Raw genomic sequence first — 24,578 nt, forward strand, 5'->3', positions numbered from 1 at the left:
TGGATGTGTGACACTGCACAGATCCTGTCAGACCAGACCACCGCAGTGCAAGGACAGGGCATCCAGTGTTAATAACGGGTCCCTTACCATCACCACAGAGTCAGACCTGGGTTCAAACAGTATTAGGAACATTTCAAATCCTTTTTGCGATTGCTTTAACCTGCCTGGAGTGCCAGATGGGTGGGATTTGCTATTTTGTATCTATTCTATTGGTTCAATTGCGCCTGACAGGCATTTGATCGGGCATTTGAAATATTCCAAATAGTATTTGAACCCAGGTCTGATTCGTACAGTACCAGCAGCATAACGGCACCTGTCCGACAACAAATTAACTTGTTGGTGTGAATGGCTGTACATCCCGGACAGATTTATGTTGTGGTTTATTGAAGTTAGTCTCTCGCTTTATGTCTCTGGCCTGATTATGGGCTTGGGATCATCTGTTGATTACTGTGGCTGCATCCCAAATGACACTTTATAGTGCACTACTTTAGACCCGAGCCCTATGGACCCTGGTCAAAAGTAGTGCATGATAAAGGGAATAGGGGGCAGAACATGTAGCTTTGATTCCACAGGATATGAGGGGTAGATGAGTGGGAGGATATGGAGGGGAGGAGCAGGTTGACATTTATTGTCATGAGTCTTCCCCTTAGATAGGTCAGCTGCAAAGTCAAAATTGGCTTAATTGTAAAAAAAAAAATGTAAGTCTTAATTTAAGGTTAGGTTTAGGCATTAGGGTTAGCAATGTGGTTAAGGTTAGGTTTAAAATCCGATGTTATGACTTTGTGGCTGTGCCAGCTAGTGACCACCGTGCAGAGCTGCCTCCAGAACAAGATTCATGACAAAAAACACTAACATGCAGGGGAGGCACTAGCAGTTCTGGGGGGGACGACCTAACTGACCAGCAGTTCTGGGGGGGGGGGGGTGACAACAATTTTGGACCCCGTTGTGGCCCCCCTAAATGTGGAGTATGAAATAATTTTTACATACATTTTTGCTATCGTTCTTTTTTTACATCCGTTATTAGACAGTGGCAACGCGGAACACTAATTTAACCCACACATTTTCTAGAGGGACGGCTTTAGGCGTAACACAACAGTATCGTACCACATGCAAAACGATATGACAACAATAACGTCTAATGTAACTGGCCCCTCTAACAGTACAACTGGCCCCAGCTTTGCCCCCCCAGTTGAAATGGTCTAGAACCACTACTGAGGGGAGGAAGAGAGGAAGTGGGGGGGGGGTTGGAAACTTGATTTTGTATGTTCTGTAGAGGTGAGGGTGGAGGGCAGGAAAAGAGTACTGTATTTTAATATGATAGATATATTGTTTAGTCGAAAGGGAGGAGGCAGAGGGAATGGATGGTAGGAAGAGGGGATCTGAGTTCATTGCAGCTGACGAGAGAGGGGCAACATTGCTTGGGTAGTCTTGGATAGATGTCATATCATCTGACAGCAATTACTTGACACTTGGATGAAATACTGAGTTCAGATCAGCTGACTAGGGACAGTGAGAGAGTATGGAGTATTGCCTGTTCCCTGGCTAATGGCTTGGGCCTGGCAGGGCACAGGGGTATGAGGTGTTCTGTTGGCAGGGTGTGAGACTAGTCTGGTGGTCAGTTAGGTCAGTAATCAGTGTACTGTAGTCACGGTCAGTAGGGTCATTAAGCAGATGACTATCTATCCCAGATGTCTGGCTGACTGTGGGCACACGGTCTGGGGGGGGGGGTCACACCCTTTCACATTCACTAACAGGGCACTGGGTTACCCTGGTCCCAGAGAGACCGTAACTGGCAAGACAGCCCAAACAGACGTTGGGCCAGGCTAGGTCATGGGGATTTCATCAGACAGAAAATGAAAAGTGTGAGGAGACGAGAGGATCACAATTAACTTCTGGGTGTTCCACTTGGCAGATTGAAATCCATTCAATGGTTCAATTAGGGCCATTGATGAGATGTTAATCTGGGTTTCATTACCTTCCTGACTAGTCACACCACTATACTGTTTCAGATTGACATTTTATCAACCAACTTCAGAAATACTGTCAGGCTCATTGGTAGAAATCTATTTTCTTTCTCATATTTAGGAGCCCCGCATGGCAGATTGAAATTGATTCAATGGTGGCCATTGAATGTTCAACTGGGTTTCTGGTAGCTAGCCTCTTCACTGATATGATCCCCATGTCTAATATTACATCTTCCAGTATGAAACACCAGTAGGCTCATTTGGTGATATCAAGTGTCATGATCTCTAATCAATCTCTGTGCCACTCTAGACATTCACCATGTATATTATAGGTCCCTCGTTACACCTCGTGGTGTAACTTCATCTTATTCGTGGTCCATGTAGTTACCAGACAGATGTATGGTTCAGGTGAAGAGTTTGTGACCTAGCGCCACCCAGTGGTATAATGCTACACAGATCACATGTCACACTACAACTTACTTCACTACAAATGCACACAACTTCCCTTCAGGAAATGTCCCGTTTCTAGTTGACTTTAAGGCCACACAAAATAAAAGATCTATACATTTAAACATAAGATTTATACAATTTTTATTGTTTTCTAATAGAGTAACAGGGAGAGAACAACTAGTTAAAATGCTGCAGTCAGTGTAGAACTAACTAATGACCTACAGCAGGGAATGCCAAGACAACGTTAACAAAAAGAAAGAATAAAAAAGAAATCTGAACGTTTCAAACCATTTTTCTGGTAACGACGTTACAACAAGTTAATAATATGTCATATCTTAAATATGGAAGATTATTCTGACAAACTGGTTATTTAATTAAAAAGTATTAGTTCTGTCTTTCACTATACCTCACAGTTTGAGATTCAAAGTGACCAACCAATTTATGATGAAAAATCATCAGCACAACATCAGCACAGACCAACAGTTTCAAATAAAAAAAGAACATGCATTTAAATCTGAAAAGTTCTCAATTTTCCATTACATACAATGAGGTCAAAGGCTGCGCCAGCACTGAAATTCAACCCTCATCTCAAACACCAACACGACCACCTGAAAACGTCGTTAAAAAATAAAATAAAAAAGTCCAGAAAAAAACGAAATGAACTTTTATTTTCCCTCCTCGGCCGCTAAGACGATGGATGTCGTCATAACGACGGCATAGAGGAGGGAACAGTGGTGCAGCTACTAAGCGCTAGATGATGGACTTGGGAGTTCTGACGGTAGAATGAGAATAGATTCCAATAACGGCTGACCATAGAGTTCAGGTTGAGTTCTGTCAGAGTGGAGAGGACTGAAGGCTCAGAGTTAGGCAGTGCACTACGGAGGTGGATGAGGAGAAGAGGAGGATGATGAAGAGTTGATTATTCTTAACCATGGGTAGTGTCGTCCTCCACAAAGTCTTTCGCCTGCTCTGCCGAGATCACGTCAATGTGACTCACCTGGAAACACACACAGTGAGTGACCAATGCCTGTGTCCGAGTTCCACTGAGACAACCATCTTATGAAACATACTTTTCACGTCTCTGAATGCCAGAGGTTATTAAACTAGTCTAAAACTAGCCAGTGAGTGAGTAACCAGTACCCACGCATTCATACCGATGTGGACCAACGTGTAAACTTTTAAGGAACTTCACCTTGTTTCTGAACTTGACTCCGTAGAACTTGTCGGCTGACTCCAGAAGCTCAGGTCTGAACGTAGTGGTGATAAACTGGGCATGGCCCGCCAGCTCTACAATCATATCTGGAACACACATTACACACTGGTAAGGATAAGAGATTTATAGATGTTATAATGCTTACATTTCTTCATGCTTGTTGAAGGATTGTGGTTGCCTGACGACTCACACTGAATTCTTCCACTGCTCTACATACTTCAGTCTGAGACTGCCATCATTGAAGCTGTTTGTGGTGACGTCAAAACGATGGGTGTTGTACATCAGCGATTGGATTATTTCTAACCAATCAAAAGTATCAAAGCCAATGACAAATTTTCTAATTGCTGCTGTGCCCAAGTGTGTTCTGGCTCTGACCCAACCCATCCGTTTCTGGGACCAATCAGAACATGTTTGCGTTCTAGAAATCGTCGGGGAGGTACTCAGATCTAGACTCATTGCGAAGAAGAAACTAACGTCCATGGGCGTATCGTTTGGCCGGAGCAAGGAGTTCGGGGAGCCAGGCAAGGGTTGTGGATGGCCGAACATTGAAAATCAAGACAGAAAGGATAGCTGTAAATTCAACAGACTTATTTAAGTCAGAAAATCTATTTTACAGATACATGTGTCATTCAGCAGACGCTCCAGAGCGACTTACTGGAGCAATTAGGGTTAAGTGCCTTGCTCAAGGGCGCATTGACCGATTTGGCTCGGGAAATGAAACCAGCGACCTTTCAGTTACTGGCCCAACGCTCTTAACTGCTAAGCTACCTGCCACCCATTGAAAATCAAGAGAGAAAGGCTAGCTGTAAATTCAACACACTTATTCCATCTCTTCTTATCCGAGGGAGGCAGTCTGTGAGTGGTTGTGTTGTATAAAATATGCTATTAAAATATAATCTATTTATTTGATACGAGTGGTGTTATTACCCGAGACAGCCTTCCTGTGCTGTGCGTCCAGGGCCTGGTCAATCTCATCAAACAGGTAGAAAGGAGCGGGGTCACACTTCTGGATGGCGAAGATGAGGGCCAGGGCCACCAGGGACTTCTGACCTCCAGAGAGCTGCTGCATCTCCCTCATCTCCCCCTGCTTCCCCGTGAACGACACCTGGAGGGGGCAAGATCAGAGAAACAAATGTGGAATATTATTGAAAAGGAGATACACATACAGTGCCTTCGGAAAGTATTCACACCCCTTGACTTCTTCCACATTTTGTTGTGTTACTGCCTGAATTTAAAATGGAATCAATTGAGATGTTGTATCACTTGTCTGCACACAATACACCATAATGTCAAAGTGGAATTGTGTTTTAAAAAATGTATAAAAAATGAAAAGCTGACATGTCTTGAGTCAGTTAAGTATTCAACCCCTTTGCTATGGCAAGCCTAAACATGTTAAGGAGTAAACATTTGCTTAACAAGTAAGTTGCATGGACTATGTGTGCAATATTAGTGTATAACATGATTTGTAAATGACTACCTCATCTCTGTACCCCACACATACAATTATCTGCAAGTCGCGCAGTAAATTTCAAACACAGATTCAACCACAAAAACCAGGGGAGGTTTTCAATACCTCGCAAAGGGCACCCATTGGTAGATGGGTAAAAATGTAACCCTTTGAGCTTGGTTAAGTTATTAATTACACTTTGGATGGTGTATCAATACACCCAGTCACTACAAAGATACAGGCATCCTCCCTAACTCAGTTGTCAGAGAAGAAAGAAACCATGAGGCCAATGGTGACTTTAAAACAGTTAGAGTTTAATGGCTGTGATAGAAAACTGAGGATGGATCAACAACATTGTAGTTACTCCATAATACTAACCTAAATGACAGAGTGAAAAGAAGCATGTACAGAATAAATGTAAAAAAAACATGCATCCTGTTTGCAATAAGGCACTAAAGTAAAACTGTAAAAAATGTGGCAAAGAAATGAATTTTGTCCTGAATACAAAGCTTTATGTTTGGGGCAAATCCAACAACACAACACTGAGTACAACTCTTCATATTTTCAAGCATGGTGGTGGCTGCATCATGTTATGGGTATGCTTGTCGTCGGCAAGGATTAGGGAGTTTAGAATAAAAAGAAACGGAATGGAGCGAAGCACAGGCAACATCCTAGAGGAAAACCTGGTTCAGTCTGCTTTCCAAAAGACAGAGACAAATTAACCTTTCAGCAGGACAATAATCTAAAAACACAAGGCCAAATATACACTGGAGTTGCTTACCAAGACTGTTACAGTTTTTACTTAAATTGGCTTGAAAATCTATGGCAAAACTTGAAAATGGCTGTCTAGCAATGATCAACAACCAACTTGACAGAGCTTGAAGAATTTTAAAAAGAATAATGTGCAAATACTGTACAATCCAGGTGTGCAAAGCTCTTAGAGACTTACCCAGAAAAACTCACAGCTGTAATCGCTGCCAAAGATGATTGTAACATGTATTGACTCAGGGGTGTGAATACTTATGTAAATGAAATATTTATGTATAAAATGTTCTATAAATTACTAAAAAAATCTGAAAACATGTTTCACTGTCATTATGGGGCATTGTGTGTAGATGGGTGATATGCATTTACATTTTTATCTATTTTGAATTCAGGATGTAACAACAAAATGTGGATATGAATACTTTGTACATACACATTGACATATCGAATTTCATGACTTTTAACCAAATTTCCATGACCAACAATTGGTGTCGTCTCTGTACGTATAAAAAATAAGCGTAATGTGGAATCGACACTGGGAGACTGCTCTCTGATCCCATATAACGTCGCCTGTCGTGGTGCAAGGCACTTAGGCAACTGTATAAAACACATGTTGTCAACCCTCAGTCTGGAGAGCCTATGGATGTGCAGCCCTGCTCAAACACATCAGAGCCAGTTTATCAAGGTCTGGTTGAGCAGCTCATTTCTGAAATGTGGTTTGTTAGAGGGGGACTGGAATAAAAGCCTGCACATCCGTTAGCTCTCCTGGAGGATGGTTGACCACCCATTTGCTCTCCTGGAGGATGGTTGACCACCCATTAGCTCTCCTGGAGGATGGTTGACCACCCATTAGCTCTCCTGGAGGATGGTTGACCACCCATTAGCTCTCCTGGAGGATGGTTGACCACCCATTAGCTCTCCTGGAGGATGGTTGACCACCCATTAGCTCTCCTGGAGGATGGTTGACCACCCATTAGCTCTGCTTGAGGATGGTTGACCACCCATTAGCTCTCCTGGAGGATGGTTGACCACCCATTAGCTCTCCTGGAGGATGGTTGACCACCCATTAGCTCTCCTGGAGGATGGTTGACCACCCATTAGCTCTCCTGGAGGATGGTCGACCACCCATTAGCTCTCCTGGAGGATGGTCGACCACCCATTAGCTCTCCTGGAGGATGGTCGACCACCCATTAGCTCTCCTGGAGGATGGTCGACCACCCATTAGCTCTCCTGGAGGATGGTCGACCACCCATTAGCTCTCCTGGAGGATGGTCGACCACCCATTAGCTCTCCTGGAGGATGGTTGACCACCCATTAGCTCTCCTGGAGGATGGTTGACCACCCATTAGCTCTCCTGGAGGATGGTTGACCACCCATTAGCTCTCCTTGAGGATGGCTGACCACCCATTAGCTCTCCTTGAGGATGGTTGACCACCCATTAGCTCTCCTGGAGGATGGTTGACCACCCATTAGCTCTCCTGGAGGATGGTTGACCACCCATGATGTATAACATTGCAACATTACAACCAAATACGTTTTTTATGCCTTTTAAAATAATTTCCTCATTCAATATATCAAAAGATCAAATGGCTATGGTAGACCACAAATCCTTTTATTTGGCTGAAGCAAGCCCACAAATCTTTTTCAGGAAATGTACCTTTTCGAGTTTAGTCATTTTATCTTATCTTATAAGTGGTTATTTGCAGACAGACTAGCATCTATTGAGTTGCAATGTCCCAAACATTGAATGTTCAAATCAACTGAAAGTATCTACAAAACAAGTTGAAGGCACATATAATCCAAAAGAAACGCCAAATTAAATATTTTTCCTAATATAACTGTTCACGATTCACAAATTATTATTTTGATTCACAGCGATTGAACAGAATCCCAACTAATACAAAGGTAAAGTGAATCGTAAGTGTTGTCAAAATCTTTTAAATGAATCGCTCAAAAAAGTCAATAAACTTTATATGGCCTTATTCGCGTGTGTCTGTGCTTTTTTGAGTCATGCCGAAAACATTAACACATGCTAATAACAGATAAACAGTTAACTAGAGGGTACAGGATGTGTTTGGAATAGGCTACCTAGTTATTAGTCCGTTCTCTATCATATTTTATAGGCTAGGCCTACCTGGTGCCGCAATGTCCGACTGTCTCTCTCCTTGAGCAACGGCCCACTCGACTAGTCTCGCACACATTAAGGTGATGCCACCGAGGTATATGGTGATGCCCGCAAACACAGACGATGCTCAACTACACTTCAACTTGTGTATTCTACCGTCCAACATTAGGTTAAGACCCCAACTGAGTTCTTTAAAAATGGTAAAGGGTTGCCCATCCCTGTTCTACATGAACCTGGAAATACGACAGAACCTTACCTTTTTTCAATATTAGGAAGAAAAGGTGACATGAGCAACAGCAAACTAGGATAATGTGATACAGTCAATAATGAAACTAATCATGTCTTGCCCATGCTGGGGTTTTGATTACTTTGTGTAAAATAGGGAGAAAAAAATATCTTAAAAAAGCTATTCGGAGTACATATGACATTTTCACTATTTATCACAAATCTCTCTCGTGGTTCTTGGGTCCACTCTCAAACACACACACACACACACACACACACACACACACACACACACACACACACACACACACACACACACACACACACACACAGGTCCACCCGCACAAACACTCTTACCCTGATGCCGACTCCGGTGAACTGGTCTACAGAGGGCACACTGCTCTGAGAGCCTGAGCCCTTCTCGCTGTCGGTGCCCCCCTCCCCCTCGTCCTGGGACTGACCCCCCTCCGTGTCACCCTTTTTCATCACCAGGGTGGCCTTGCCCCCTGGAACCAGCTTCTGGAACACCTCACTGAAGTTCTTAGACACCTGAGGAGAGGAAAAATGGAATTAGTCATGATATGGTTAGTCACTTTGGAACAGAAATTCTTACTGTAAAATGAAAAGAGCTTGTAAGTAAAAACTACTATTATCCATCCAGCAATGTGAATGTGATTGATTGAACTCATGCTGACAGAAGTCAACAACAACCATGTCCTTCATTTGGGGTCTTGAGTTTCATATGGTTAAATCATGAACATTTCTCCTGTTGAAGGATAATGACTTATTCAGGGGGTTGAAGTCTCTGATTGAGACCTTGCTCAGATGGTACAGGTGTATGTGCAGAAGGCGTCACAGTCTATCTGTTAAAGACCTAAATCAGGTTGAAAGTGTACCAATTTGAGACTCGATTGAGGCTTTGATTCAAGGGTTGAAGCGAACCTGTCACCTAATGGAGGGGTTGGGTACTTGCCCAGTGAGGACAACATACCTGTTTGAATGTGAGCTGGATGGCCTCGTACTTCCTGAGCTCCAGCACGTTCATGAGCTCCATGATGGACTTGTGTCCTCGCTCCAGCTCGTCCTGGCGCTTGATCAGCTTCTCCTTCTGCTCAGAGAAGTTGACAAACTGGTCCAGGGCCTTCTTGTTCACGTGGCTGTACTTCTTCAGCTCTGTGTTGCACTGCTCTAGCTTCCGGAACAGCTACAGAGGAAGGGAGGGAAAGAGAGAGTTAGGGTAACATTAAAAATGTCTTGTTCATGTAGCCGTACTTCTTCAGCTTACAGAACAACTTGTGGGGAGGAACATTTGGATGAAGAGGCAAGGTAACGCGTTACTACGCATGCTGTATTGTAGACATACACGTTTCAAGTGAAAAGCTCGATGGCAAAGTGCCAAAGATGATATTTCTAATCATCATCTCTTGAGTATGAAGAGGAGTTGAAATAACCATAATCCCAACTCTGACACGTATTCCTTCAAAACACTCAAAACTATTAATAATCTTCAGTTTCTATGTCAAGTCAAGAGACCTATCAAAGAGAGAGGCTGTATAAGAGGTAGACTATCATCCTTGGCTTCATCCACTTCTAGAATCAACTATCTGACCTGGCCCGGCTAATCAAGACTCAATGTCTTGGGGAGAAGGATTAAGGAAGCTAACCTTCATCCTCACGAAGTATGGGATATTTCTAGTCTTGTCAAGGAGACACACACTTATGAGAGATGAGCCAGCAGCCCACTCGACACACACGGAGGTGCCCAGGGACGCCGGGAGCCGGCTAACTAGGTGTCTGAGTCACAGTGAGATGGCTGCTGCTGCTTTCATAAGTGTGAGAGTGGGTGGGCGGTGTCTCAGCCGTGTGTATGTGACCAGGCCCTGGCCCCTCGGTCGAGACTTGAGGAGGCTCTCTGAGATTATTGCCGTCGTGACTGTTTGGCTTTGGCTGCTAATCAAAGTCCTGAAAGTTAAAAACAGGACAGGGAGCCCAGAGAGGGAGAAAGTGTGTTTACCTATAGTGTGTGTTCATTAAGCATGTGTTCAGAGTATGTGTGCAGGTTTATCCCTAGGGAGTGTCTGTGTGTTTATCCCGAGAGAGAGAGAGAGTGTGAGTGTTTATCCCGAGAGAGAGAGAATTCACCTGTTTGAGTGTGAGGGTCTGGTACTTCTCAAAGGCCTCCTGTGGTAAGGACCCCAGCTCCCTGATCTTCTTCATGCATTCCTCTTTCTTCTTCAGCAGCATGCCCTGTAGTAGGAGTAGTAACAGTAGCATTATGGTTTTAGTAGTAGTATCAGTACTTTATTACCACACAGCATCAGCAATGATCAGAGACACAAGTATCAATAATAGGTGTTACTTGTCAGGTATTTTAAACTATTCTAATATCTGCTTATCAAATGTTTTTAATGTCTACTACTGTCGTCTTTCAACATAAATTGTCAAGTCTTATGTCTAATGTATTTTTAGTCATGTGTATGGACCGCAGGAAGATTAGCGGTTGTCATGGCATCAGTCAATGGGCATCCTAATAAGGTACAGTAAGTAGCCTTGGTTTGTGCGAGCCACAATGGCTCATAGGAGCAGGAGCCCATCTCCTGTTTCTGTACACACACTGGGCAGGATGCTAGTCTATCGCAGGGCCTTACCCCAATCTATCCAAAATAATGGAAACACTGAACTCTAATATAGCTGGAGATTCAAAAGGCGGACCTGTCGGTTGGTCATCTTCTCCAACTCCTTGGTGTCATGGTTGATGGCGTCGTTCTGTTCCTTCTCTACGTTCTTCCAGCGGTCCATGCTCTTGGCGTGGTCCTTGACCTCAATCTCCGCCTTGTCGATCAACACGTCCAGGTCTGGGGGATGAACAGGGACAGATACCATTTTTTCTTTTTTAAACGTTGGCACTTTGAAGATGTAACAATTGTACTTGAGTTGTACCTCTATTGATATTGAGGATTGTGTGTAGGTTTTCATCAATTCAGGTCAAATAACGTACTAATGTTCAAGAGAGACCAACACAATACTTCCTGTGAGCTCCATTCTTTCTATTGCTAATGCCTTTGTGTGTGTGAGACCTACCCTCTGAGCGTGCCAGTGTATCTTTGATGCGTTTGTTGATTCCCTCCAGCTCTGAGGAGGTGGCTGTGAGCATGGTGCCTCCCTCAGTCTCTCTCAGCTCATTCAGCTCCTACAGGATCACATGGAGAAAGACGTTAATAAGGAGTAATAAACACATTCACATGCACTTCCCCGTCTCTCTCAGCTCATACATCTCCTACAGCAGTGGTATTCAAAGTCGGGAACAAAAAATAAAGAGTACAGATTAGTGTATGGGACAATATACAAACGTTTTTGAGAAAGATATTTAGAAAAATTACATTTTATTCAGTATTTATTTAATGGTTCTTTTTCATTTTGATAAGAGAATAAAATTTAATGAATTGAAGGTTATTTGAAGATGTAAAAATGTTAATGTAGCAATTTTAAGGTTGTGTCAATATTTGGGTTGGGGTCATGAGACATTGTGAAATACATTCGGACAGATTTTTCTTTTTAAAGTTAAATAAAAAATCAAAATAAATAAAAAGTCGCTATTGTGATATTCTGGAATTCTACCAGTTCTAGGTTCCCATCTAGACATTCTGGAACGGGAACAGTTCTAGTTTCTGTTTGGAAAATTCTGGAACCGTACCTCTACTGTGGAACCGGACCTGTTCTAGGTTTAGTTTTGCACATTGTGTAACACCATACCTGTTCTACTTGGTCGAGGCGTTTCCGTAGGTTCTCGTTGAGGTACGTCTCCACCCTGGTCATGATCCCCTCCAGCTTGATCCTCTCATTCAGCAGCTGCCTGTTGTCCTACACACAAAGATAACCTGATGAATTACTCCTTTCATTACAACAATACATCACACACAAACACAACAATCATGTTTGTTGTTCTACATTCATATCCTCATCATTCATAACAAAATACAGAACACATTTCAGAGAGAGACTCCCTCTGTTCGTAATAGAATACATGAGAAAAAAACAGCGTACCCCCCCTGACACACCAAACAAATGAGCCTTCATAAGAAAGAAAGAAAGATGAATTTAGAGAAAAAAATGAAAAGAACTGCAGGCGGGGAGAGAAAGAGAGAGCGAGGGAGAGGAGACTGAGGGTCACAGCCCGTCTACCTACTCTTGTACAGAACATGAGTCTATTTCTATATCGGGGACGATTGCATAACGTTAGCAGATAGAACGGCTGAGGTGGCTACTGAGGTGGTCATTGTGAGCAGCTGGCAGTGTGTCTGTGTGGTTGGCTGTGAATGCAGTGCCCACACCACAGCAGCTAGCAAGCGCTCAAACTCATCGAGGCCACTTAAAACTCGACTGTGAGTCTTAGGGTGTTTGTGTGTTTTTGTATCAAAAAGGCAAAGGCAAAGACAAAGCTGTTAACAATCCATGTATGGTGTAACAACGGAAGGAACACGACAGTGAAATGATCATAAGCCATAATCTTCTTCTTTCATCAGGGACAGGGTGATAAATTAGAATCAACTGAACTTCCGGTATTCCTTCACTCACCATCTGTATTCTTGACAATATCCACAAACTTTCTCAACCAGGTATTACATCATTCGGGGCAGAAGATACATACCCCGTACAGGCCTAATTGCAAGAAGATACATGTGCTAAATGACTTTCTATGTTCTGAAATGGCATGTAGAGCTCTGGTGGAAATCATCAAAGATGCCAAAAAACAACATTTGATTTAGATGTGTGGTATGAAACATATTGTGATATTATATATTCTGAAATAGGAAAAAAATTATGCGAATAAAGAATACACTCAAGTCCAGGAAGGTTTACAAGCCGAACAAGTCTTATTGGAATGATAAGCTAAAGGATCTATAGTCAGTAATGCGCAAGACTGAGTACTTATTTTTACAGTGTAAAGATAGGAATACAAGAGAACATTTGTTTGATAAAAGACTGCACCTATTTAAACAGAGATATAAGAGAGGGCAGTTATAACACCTTGAGGGGATACAGACAATACATCCTCAACAGTTTGAGCCAAATAAACAAGTTGTTACCAAAACGACATAAGAAAATTCCAATGGAAGTCAGGGAAGAGCGGGGGGGGTTGAACTCTGATATTACACAGACTCTTAAGGAGTGGGAGAAGGGGTTTGCTAGCTTGTTCTCAGGTATCAAAAATGTTGTATATTTTGAGGAATCATTTTATAAAGACATATGTTCCCTGAGAACTAAAACGGAAAATACAATGTCAGAACCCTCATATATATATATATATATATATATATATATATATATATATATATATATACACACACTGCTCAAAAAAATAAAGGGAACACTAAAATAACACATCCTAGATCTGAATGAATGAAATCATCTTATTAAATACTTTTTTGTTTACATAGTTGAATGTGCTGACAACGAAATCACACAAAAATAATCAATGGAAATCCAATTTATCAACCCATGGAGGTCTGGATTTGGAGTCACACTCAAAATTAAAGTGGAAAACCACACTACAGGCTGATCCAACTTTGATGTAATGTCCTTAAAACAAGTCAAAATGAGGCTCAGTAGTGTGTGTGGCCTCCACGTGCCTGTATGACCTCCCTACAACGCCTGGGCATGCTCCTGATGAGGTGGGGGATGGTCTCCTGAGGGATCTCCCCCCCAGACCTGGACTAAAGCATCCGCCAACTCCTGGACAGTCTGTGGTGCAACGTGGCGTTGGTGGATGGAGCGAGACATGATGTCCCAGATGTGCTCAATTGGATTCAGGTCTGGGGAATGGGCGGGCCAGTCCATAGCATCAATGCCTTCCTCTTGCAGGAACTGCTGACACACTCCAGCCACATGAGGTCAAGCATTGTCTTGCATTAGGAGGAACCCAGGGCCAACCGCACCAGCATATGGTCTCACAAGGGGTCTGAGGATCTCATCTCGGTACCTAATGGCAGTCAGGCTACCTCTGGCGAGCACATGGAGAGCTGTGCGGCCCCCCAAAGAAATGCCACCCCACACCATGACTGACCCACCGCCAAACCGGTTATGCTGGAGGATGTTGCAGGCAGCAGAACGTTCTCCACGGCGTCTCCAGACTCTGTCACATCTGTCACGTGCTCAGTGTGAACCTGCTTTCATCTGTGAAGAGCACAGGGCGCCAGTGGCGAATTTGCCAATCTTGGTGCTCTCTGGCAAATGCCAAACGTCCTGCACGGTGTTGGGCTGTAAGCACAACCCCCACCTGTGGACGTCGGGCCCCCATACCACCCTCATGGAGTCTGTTTCTGACCGTTTGAGCAGACACATGCACATTTGTGGCCTGCTGGAGGTCATTTTGCAGGGCTCTGGCAGTGCTCCTCCTGCTCCTCCTTGCACAAAGGCGGAGGTGGCGGTCCTGCTGCTGGGTTGTTGCCCTCCTACGGCCTCCTCCACGTCTCCTGATGTACTGGCCTGTCTCCTGGTAGCGCCTCCATGCTCTGGATACTACGCTGACAGACACAGCAAACCTTCTTGCCACAGCTCGCATTGATGTGCCATCCTGGATGAGCTGCACTACCTGAGCCACTTGTGTGGGTTGTAGACTCCGTCTCATGCTACCACTAGAGTGAAAGCACCGCCAGCATTCAAAACTGACCAAAACATCAGCCAGGAAGCATAGGAACTGAGAAGTGGTCTGTGGTCTCCACCTGCAGAACCACTCCTTTATTGGGGGTGTCTTGCTAATTGCCTATAATTTCCACCTGTTGTCTATTCCATTTGCACAACAGCATGTGAAATGTATTGTCAATCAGTGTTGCTTCCTAAGTTGACAGTTTGATTTCACAGAAGTGTGATTGACTTGGAGTTACATTGTGTTGTTTAAGTGTTCCCTTTATTTTTTTGAGCAGTATATATATATATATATATATATATATTACCCGTACTTAAACGAGGAGCTGTCTGCAAAAGTTAAGTGATTGACACTGCAAAAAATGAGAAAGTGTTTGGCACTGATGAACTGCCTAATGAAGTTTTAAAATCCCCTAAATTGACGGTAGGCCGTCATTGTAAAGAAGAATTTGTTCTTAACTGACTTGCCTAGTTAAATAAAAGGTATATATATATATATATATATATATATATATATATATAAAAATTGAAGTCCTATATGATTTGCTCCAAATTTGTTTTTGTGTACAGTATACTGCCATACAAGTCTATAGTGAATCCCATTCCCAAATCTTCAAAAAAATTACCCTAGAGTGCCACTGAACTAGAGGCATAAGTTTATTAAGTACGGTTTATAAATTATTTTCATCTATCCTCAACAATAGGCTATTGACCTTTTTGGAGGACAAAAACCATTCTGGTGGAAGAACAAAATGGTTTTCGTAAGTCCACAGCCTGTATAGATCATATCTTCTCGGTCTGTACAATAATCAGAAATAGATTACACAAAGAGAAGCCTACTTTTGCATGTTTCATTGATTTCCAGAAAGCCTTTGATTTTGTATTGCCTAGTTAAATAAAAGGTTAAATGAAATACAATTCAAAAATCGATTTTGTAAATAGGGATCTTTTAGCCTATAGTTTGTTAAAGACAGGGGTTGATGGGAAATTTTATCACGCAATCCAGTCTCTTTACAAAGTACCAATTGCTTGTGAGTGTGTGTTAATGAATATCGTACAGATTGGTTTCCCACAACCTCGGGTGTAAAACAAGGAGACGCCTTATCACCGACTTTGTTTGCCATGTTTATAAATTATTTGGCAAAAGAAGTTAAATATTAGAGTAAGATATGATGAAATGCTAAGTATCCTTTTATATGCTGATGATATTACTTTGATGGGAGAAACCGACCAATCCTGCAGAACATGTTATTATGTGCAGTCAACTGGAGTAAAAGATGGAGACTCATGATCAACCAGACAAAAACACAAATAATACCTGGTTTTCTAAAGTGCATTAAGAGAAGCATTTTTCAGTTTTGGTGAAGACATTCTTGAGTTCACTAGCAATTATAAATATTTGGGTATTTTTATTGATGAACATATTACCGTCCTATACGGAACATCTGCCCTGGCCGACTCAGCAAGTAGAGATCTTGGGGGAGTTATAGGAAAAACAAAAACACTCAGATACTGGTTACGCTACGTATTCCAAACTGTGTCAGACAGTGTCCTGTTCTGGACAATTCAGCAGGAGTGTGGGTTGCTAAGAGGCATTTTAAAAACGAACATGTCCATAACAGAGCAGTTACTTATTAGGTGTCCACAAGTTTGCACCTATACTTGCAATAACTGGGGACATGGGCTGGGAACCCTGTGAGGTGAGATGGAAGGTGTGTATGGTGAGACTTTGGAATAGACTGTTCGATATGGGCTGGGAACCCTGTGAGGTGAGATGGAAGGCGTGTATGGTGAGACTATAGAATAGACTGTTGGATATGGGCTGGGAACCCTGTGAGGTGAGATGGAAGGCATGTATGGTGAGACTATAGAATAGACTGTTGGATATGGGCTGGGAACCCTGTGAGGTGAGATGGAAGGCATGTATGGTGAGACTTTAGAATAGACTGTTAGATATGGGCTGGGAGCCCTGTGAGGTGAGATGGAAGGCGTGTATGATGAGACTATAGAATAGACTGTTGGACATGGGCTGGGAGCCCTGTGAGGTGAGATGGAAGGCGTGTATGGTGAGACTATAGAATAGACTGTTGGATATGGGCTGGGAACCCTGTGAGGTGAGATCGAAGGCGTGTATGGTGAGACTATAGAATAGACTGTTGGATATGGGCTGGGAACCCTGTGAGGTGAGATGGAAGGCGTGTATGGTGAGACTTTAGAATAGACTGTTGGATATGGGCTGGGAACCCTGTGAGGTGAGATGGAAGGTGTGTATGGTGAGACTTTAGAATAGACTGTTGGATATGGGCTGGGAACCCTGTGAGGTGAGATGGAAGGTGTGTATGGTGAGACTTTAGAATAGACTGTTGGATATGGGCTGGGAACCCTGTGAGGTGAGATGGAAGGCGTGTATGGTGAGACTTTAGAATAGACTGTTGGATATGGGCTGGGAACCCTGTGAGGTGAGATGGAAGGCGTGTATGGTGAGACTTTAGAATAGACTGTTGGATATGGGCTGGGAACCCTGTGAGGTGAGATGGAAGGTGTGTATGGTGAGACTTTAGAATAGACTGTTGGATATGGGCTGGGAACCCTGTGAGGTGAGATGGAAGGCATGTATGGTGAGACTTTAGAATAGACTGTTGGATATGGGCTGGGAACCCTGTGAGGTGAGATGGAAGGCGTGTATGGTGAGACTATAGAATAGACTGTTAGATATGGGCTGGGAACCCTGTGAGGTGAGATGGAAGGTGTGTATGGTGAGACTTTAGAATAGACTGTTGGATATGGGCTGGGAACCCTGTGAGGTGAGATGGAAGGCGTGTATGGTGAGACTATAGAATAGACTGTTGGATATACCAACTGCCAGAATAGCTAGTAACGTTTTTTAATGGGATCTATCCATAGGGGGAGCCTGGGCAACTGAAATGTCTGACCTTTTTCAACAGTCTGACTGTGAACATCTGAATGAAAACCAAATTAAGGGAGACATAGATATGATTAAAAAACAACTGTTGATGCAATTTGAAAAAAATAATAAATGGGTGGAGGAGATTAATCATAAACCCAAATTGACAACCTTTTGTTTGATTAAGGGTGAATTCGTGTGTGAGAGATATATTATGTATAACCTATCCAAAAGCAAGAGATCGCTATGTGCACAGGTAAGATCAGCGATATTGCCTCTGCGTATTGAAACAGGTCGGTATTGTGGTGAAATGAAAGAGGAAAGACCATGTAACTATTATGACCTCGAAGAAATGGAGAATTAAACTAATTTTATCCTCTATTGCCCTTTCTACCACGATATACGCTCGCTCTTATCCAGAAAGCACACCAGATATACCCCGGCATTATGTGGCTGAGCGATGAGGAGAAACACATTTTTTTTTGGTCCATTGTGTATTTCCATTTGCGGAATATTTAGATAAAGACTGGAGTAAAAGAAAAGGGCTACCTATAATTAAATTGTAAAAATATTTACCTTCTATGTGGTAAATTGTACTTGTGTATATAGATTGTGTATAGGCTTGTCTCCCATATGAATCTTCTCTTTGTGCCAGACTGGGTTTAAATGCCTTCCGTTTAATTTTTCTGTATTTATTTATCTGTATATGTATACATTTACATTTAAGTCATTTAGCAGACGCTCTTATCCAGAGCGACTTACAAATTGGTGCATTCACCTTATGATATCCAGTGGAACAACCACTTTACAATAGTGCATCTAAATCTTTTAGGGGGGGGGGTTAGAAGGATTACTTTATCCTATCCCAGGTATTCCTTAAAGAGGTGGGGTTTCGGGTGTCTCCGGAAGGTGGTGATTGACTCCGCTGTCCTGGCGTCGTGAGGGATGCATGCATGTATGATTTTACTGCTCTAGGAATATAATTATTGTTTGGATAACCTTATTTACTATTACGTATTGATTTACCTTTTTTCACTCTTTATGCGATGCGGAATGCACAGAACACCAGAAGAAGAATGATCATTGAAATACCACAGTGAATTATTGTAATGTTTGTTTGTGTCAATTAATCCATAAGGAATGGGTTGCCAATTGGCGATTTGACACAAAAATAAAAATGTAATTAATTAATTCTAGATATAACCTGCGCCCCATTTAAACGTGTTCCCTGTCTCTAGCTGTAATGTTTACATGCTGGAGCGGTCTGATTTCAACGTCAAGGTCTTAACAGTAGGTAAAACCATCCATCTATTCAAACACCACATACAACCATACATCCACACACAGTGCCCCGTTTAAACTTGTTCCCCCTGTAGTCTTTCATTAGCTGTCTCCTTACCTGCTGCAGCTGTCTGATCTCGTCGTTGAGGTCATCCACACGTCTCTGGTCCTCCAGACTGAGCTGAGAGAGCAGGTCTGTCCCCAGCTCAGCCTTCAGAGACTCCCTGGTGGACTCCATGGCATGGAGACTGGCCTCTAGAGACTGCAATGAACGTTGCTGTGAGGAGAGAACAGAGGAGAGATTGTTAAGAGAGGAAGAGTTACAGGGTAGACTCCATGGAATGGAGACTGGCCTCTTGAGACTGGAGAGAGTGTTGCTGTGAGGAGAGAGATTGAATGGGTTGAAATTACTTTAATCAATGCCCAAAAGATGACATTTGGTTTGCAAGCAGCAGGCACAGTTTATGCTAGTACAGTGCAGCAATGTGTTCATGTGTTCAACTGGTGGACTACATGTTCAAGATAATTCAAGAAGTCTAGACGGAAGAAGACAGCAACAATCATAAAGTTAGCTATATAACTGTAGGCTACCTTAAGCATGAATGTCTACTCAGACTTTTACATTTCAGAAAATGCAGCAAGGCAGGGCGCTTGCCATGGTAGCATGACACTGACGTTTGTAGGGTATTAATTAAATACACCTTTCATATCATCCTCCTGGATGTTATGGTACTTTTCTGAATCTAAAAACAATCTGACATTTTTTGGATCAAGGTCTGATTCAGTCAACTATGGCTACATTTTATTCACGATTCCCTTGAATTGGGCCCAATAGAAACCAAGAGACACATTGAAGTCCAAATCAACCTCACCTTCGGCATGAACGTCTTCTCGGACTGCTGCCTCTTCTCCTTGAGCATCTTCATCTCAGACAGGATGGAGTCTCTGGAGGCCTTGAACTTCCTCTGCTGGGTCTCAATCTGCTGCATCTGGTTCATCAGCTGGTCGATCTCATTGTTGATACGTGATGCAGGGTTAAGGAACATACTTTATAAACAAATAGAACCTATATAACCTATAGATCTCATTGTTGATACATACAGGGGAGGGTTAAGGAGCATACTTCATACATTGTTCAATTGATTGATTGGTTGGTTTTTGGGATTTATAACACACTTTTGGAGAGGCTCAAAGCATGTAACATTGTATTGGTTAAACTCAAATCATCTAAACCTAGAGCTTTCGTTTTCCATACAATTGAAGTGGCCATCAGCAATTTAAACAATACAAAATATGACTCCCTGCCCATTTGGGTTAAAAGCTGAGGGACAGGGCTGGAGAAATGTAACCGCTCTCAAATTCATAGAAGGACTGACCGTCCATGATATCAAAATTATAGTTTTAACCATGTTTTGAGTCTATATAGTGTTTGTTTACATTTACTTTGTTTACAAACATTGTCGTAAAACAATCTTACATATTTTGGGGTACGATAGGGTATGACAGCTGAACTAAGCTCATCAGGCATTTCTAAATTTGATTCTTCAAGAATCAATGGGTCCATATCATAATTAATGAGTCAAAAAATGATGTAGCAACTACAGATTGCCCATTTAAAGACTTATTCAAAATAAAACAGACAGGCAATCTAATGGCAATCTTACCTAAGGGCCAGAGGTGGTGTAGATAAAAAAATACATATATAAAAAAACATGCTTTTAAAATCATTGATTGAACCTCTGACTCATCGCTGAGGGCTTACAGGAGTGATGCCATGTCAACAATCAACTCAAGCACGCACACACGCCGTGGTGCTGCCTGCTACCAGTGACTCACAGAGAAAGAGGTCTGAGGGCAATGCTCTTGCTCTCCCTCTTTCTCTCACACTCTAGCTAATCCTCTTTGGCTCTCCATCACACACATTCATATTATACATGTAATCCTCCAACATCCACCTACACACACCTCCTCCCTCCTGCTGGGTTCAAGACATAACCTGGCTGCATGAAATCCCCTCCAACCAGCCAATCACACACAACCTCCTGAGAACCAGGGAGAGCAAAACATGACACACTCCATTACCTGCTTAATCCCCATGTTTTACAACTAAATGAAACACCACACACACTATCCAATCCATTTCAATACGAAACCTGTTCATCTCTTACACATGAAATCTCCTCCAACTGAGCGCAAGAGCGACGACAACACACCATCACCTACTGAGCCCCTGTATTTAGGACTAAAATGGCATATTAGTATCTCTGGTGTCTGACTCACTTCAGGTCCACTGTAGGGTAGGGAGTTGAGTTAGTGTACGACTAGCTAGACTGAGACAGGACCATGGTAAATGGGTCAAATCACAAATCAATACATGCCTATATTCCTGACTAATCAGAAACAAAAACAGTGCCTATAAAATCCACGATGCGGAAAACGCGGACAGAATCATGGAATCCAGATATTAAAACGGAATTCAACAATATTCAAAAAAACGCATTGAACTTAGTATGGAATCAACTAAATGTATTGAATATTAATTTGCCCAAGTATATCATAGTAAATTAACAGAATGCATCAGTTATTCGTATTTCCTGCAACTACCTACCACCTTGTGTAGCCGTTAGCGATGATGCTAATGAAAAGTCTTGTTAGATGGAAAGGCTTTTCCGAAAACCTTTTCAATTAAACGTTAACTACAAAGTAGCCTACGCTTACCTGGCAGAATGATATGGTTATTTGCATCAGTATTTGTTTTGCAATCTCTACCATCACATGCGCTACAAAAACACAAATTAACTCTACCTACATGTACATACTACCTCAACTAACCGGTGCCCCCGCACATTGACTCTGTACCGGCACCCACCTGTATATATTGTTATTTTTTACTGCTGCTCTTTAATTACTTGTTACTTTTATCTCTTATCCGTATTTTTTGAAACTGCACTGTCGGTTAGGGGCTCGTAAGTAAGCATTTCACTGTAAGGCCTGTTGTTGTATTCAGCGCATGTTATTAATAAAATTGTATTTGATTTAAACAACAGCCAAGTGCTTGGTGTGCACTACAATGAAAAGGGTAACTACACCCAAAAATACACATTTCCAATTAAGTTGCTTTTCCTTTTTTGTGTGTGTGTGTGATTTTCAGAACGAAAACCTGAAGAAACAGGGGAAAACAGAAACCTGGAAAAACAAAATGGAGAAAACAGAATTTTTGGGGGGAAAAAACAGAAATCAGACAAAAACAATCAAATTTTATAGGGCCCTACAAAAATAACTGTTTGGGTCTTTAATTTAGAGGACTAGGGGAGGATCTGTGTGATTGAATGAACCAACAAACTAACAATGGAGTTAAAAGATATGTTCGATGTTCCTGCGGAGGTTCTCGTTGAGTTTGGCCTCCAGCTCTCCCAGCTCCTCCTCAGCCTTCCTCATGTCTTTCTGCAGCTCCAGACGTGACTTCCTGGTGTCATAGTAACCCCCTGTCAGCGCCCCGCGGTGGGAAACCTGGTCACCTGAGAGACACAGTAACAAAACAAAAAAATTACAAAAAAATATATAAATAACAAAATCACACACCAGAAAAATAACAAATTAAATTACAATTAAAATAACTAAACTGTCCCACACCACACTAACTGGTATGGTACTGTGCTGGTCACCTCTGCAGCAGAAAAACACCCATGATCTCAACTCACAAACACAACAACAACAAAAACTGAAACACTTCAAAATCTACACCAAGAAACCTCTAGTTACTTGAACATAGACTGTAAAAGGCAGACAAGAATTGGTGTCATTTACATTAATTGTCATCTTGATCACGTAAGTTGTCACCTACCCTCCAGAGTTATACAGTCCATGGTGAATGCCCGGGCCAGCTGGGTGGACACCTCCATGCTACGACAGATCAGGGTCTTTCCAAACACGTGCTTGAAGGCCTTGTCAAACTGCTGGCTGTAGCGCAGCTTGCTGATCATGGGGATGGCATCCTAAAGGAGAGAGGAAATATAGGTCAGTTTACATTTACGTCATTTAGCAGACGCTCTTATCCAGAACGACTTAACACTCTTTGACGACCCTAAGTCATAGCAGGCCTGGGTCAAATACATAGTACAGTATTTGAGGTATGTTTGATTTTTTTGCTTGGTTACACTTTTAGGACAATTCCATTCAAGAATATTCCCTTACGTTGGTCTCAGGGTAAGCGGTGTCCCTGACGTCCAGCTTGCTGAGGGGCAGGAAGGTGACCTCTCCCGGCAGGTTCATCTTGTTGAACTCCGTCAGGATCTTGGTGCTCACCTCATCTGTCTCCACTATGTGGTAGAACAACCTAGTCGGGAGGGGGACATGAAGGAGTATGAGCTGACAAATTTGAGTAAGAGTTATTTTTATATTTAGGAAACAAGCTTCTCTCTGGCTTTCTCAATGGTCTTTCCACAATTCACCGTGTCCTCTCTCCCAGTCTCCTTCTCAAAACACACTGGAGGTCAGAGAGGAAGAAAAGAAATGACATAAGGAATACAAAAAAATACTATTGAAAAAGAGCCCGTCACTCACCTGGTTCCCGCGGTGACCTCCACACAGGTGTAGAAGGCGGGCTCACACTCAAAGTTGTTCATGACGATGCCATGGTAACCGTTGATGACGTGCTGGTTGATCCCCTTTCTGCGGAAATGCTCCAGCACCTTGTTGATGCTGTCAATACCATTCAGAATGGCCTAGTGGGGACAAAAACAGCAAGATTTACCTTAACATTTCAACACTTTTTAAATGCATATTTATCTGTGGCGTCACACAAATGTCTTCATTAGGGATGGGCATTTGAAAAGATTTCGAATAATATCCAGAATTTTTTTCTGATATTCAGACAGTCGAAATAGATGCGTTTTAAAGAAAGCACTTGTTTTGATCCCCACGTCCTTGTCTACAACTCAATTCATATTAAAACAGCCCACCTGTTGGTTGCTCATTGTAGCCCAATCCTCATCATTTAGCCAATTTAATTCCGTAATTCTAAGTCCATTTAGCATTGATTAGAAATCTCCCACTTCCCTTGCTACACATGGAGCCTTTGATGGTAGTGAAGCTTTGATTGACCCACAATAAGCCACATGCAAGAAAAGTGTGTAGGCTACCGGCACCTCTTTTTCTGTTTGTTATGGGGCCCAGTCATAAAAACGACCAAACTGTTGTTTTATTAAAATGTCATGGTCTGTCTTTGTATGTACTCTCGGAAGTAATTGAAAACTAACGTCCGTTTGGACATTTATAATAATAGTGCCCATCCCTAGTCTACGTAGGTGAAAATAGTGATTTTCCACATTCTGTAGTCCAAAAGATAAGTACTCTCTGTGACGTCCCGGGTATTATTTATTTATTTATTTCACCTTTATTTAACCAGGTAGGCAAGTTGAGAACAAGTTCTCATTTACAATTGCGACCTGGCCAAGATAAAGCAAAGCAGTTCGACAACATACAACAACACAGAGTTACACATGGAGTAAAACAAACATACAGTCAATAATATAGTAGAAAAATAAGTCTATATACAA

General features: G+C 42.3%; 1 protein-coding gene across 1 annotated transcript in view; it reads right to left on the reverse strand.

Annotated features, from left to right (window-relative positions):
* Positions 1-2,538: 2,538 nt before the first annotated feature.
* The window catches only part of LOC115147376 (structural maintenance of chromosomes protein 3), a 30,589-nt gene continuing 8,549 nt past the window's right edge, over positions 2,539-24,578 (reverse strand). Inside the window, exons 16-30 of the mRNA XM_029689597.1 lie at positions 23,584-23,744; positions 23,215-23,356; positions 22,865-23,015; positions 22,386-22,538; positions 19,893-20,044; positions 19,139-19,297; positions 11,943-12,050; positions 11,271-11,379; positions 10,902-11,044; positions 10,332-10,436; positions 9,181-9,393; positions 8,547-8,738; positions 4,555-4,732; positions 3,607-3,713; positions 2,539-3,411 (exon numbers count right to left, since the gene is read on the reverse strand). Coding sequence (XP_029545457.1) covers positions 3,340-3,411; positions 3,607-3,713; positions 4,555-4,732; positions 8,547-8,738; positions 9,181-9,393; positions 10,332-10,436; positions 10,902-11,044; positions 11,271-11,379; positions 11,943-12,050; positions 19,139-19,297; positions 19,893-20,044; positions 22,386-22,538; positions 22,865-23,015; positions 23,215-23,356; positions 23,584-23,744 — 2,145 coding nt within the window. The 3' untranslated portion in view covers positions 2,539-3,339. The remainder of the gene's footprint in view (positions 3,412-3,606; positions 3,714-4,554; positions 4,733-8,546; positions 8,739-9,180; positions 9,394-10,331; positions 10,437-10,901; positions 11,045-11,270; positions 11,380-11,942; positions 12,051-19,138; positions 19,298-19,892; positions 20,045-22,385; positions 22,539-22,864; positions 23,016-23,214; positions 23,357-23,583; positions 23,745-24,578) is intronic.

Source organism: Salmo trutta, chromosome 14, assembly GCF_901001165.1.
Source record: "Salmo trutta chromosome 14, fSalTru1.1, whole genome shotgun sequence".
NCBI classification, from domain to species: domain Eukaryota; kingdom Metazoa; phylum Chordata; class Actinopteri; order Salmoniformes; family Salmonidae; genus Salmo; species Salmo trutta.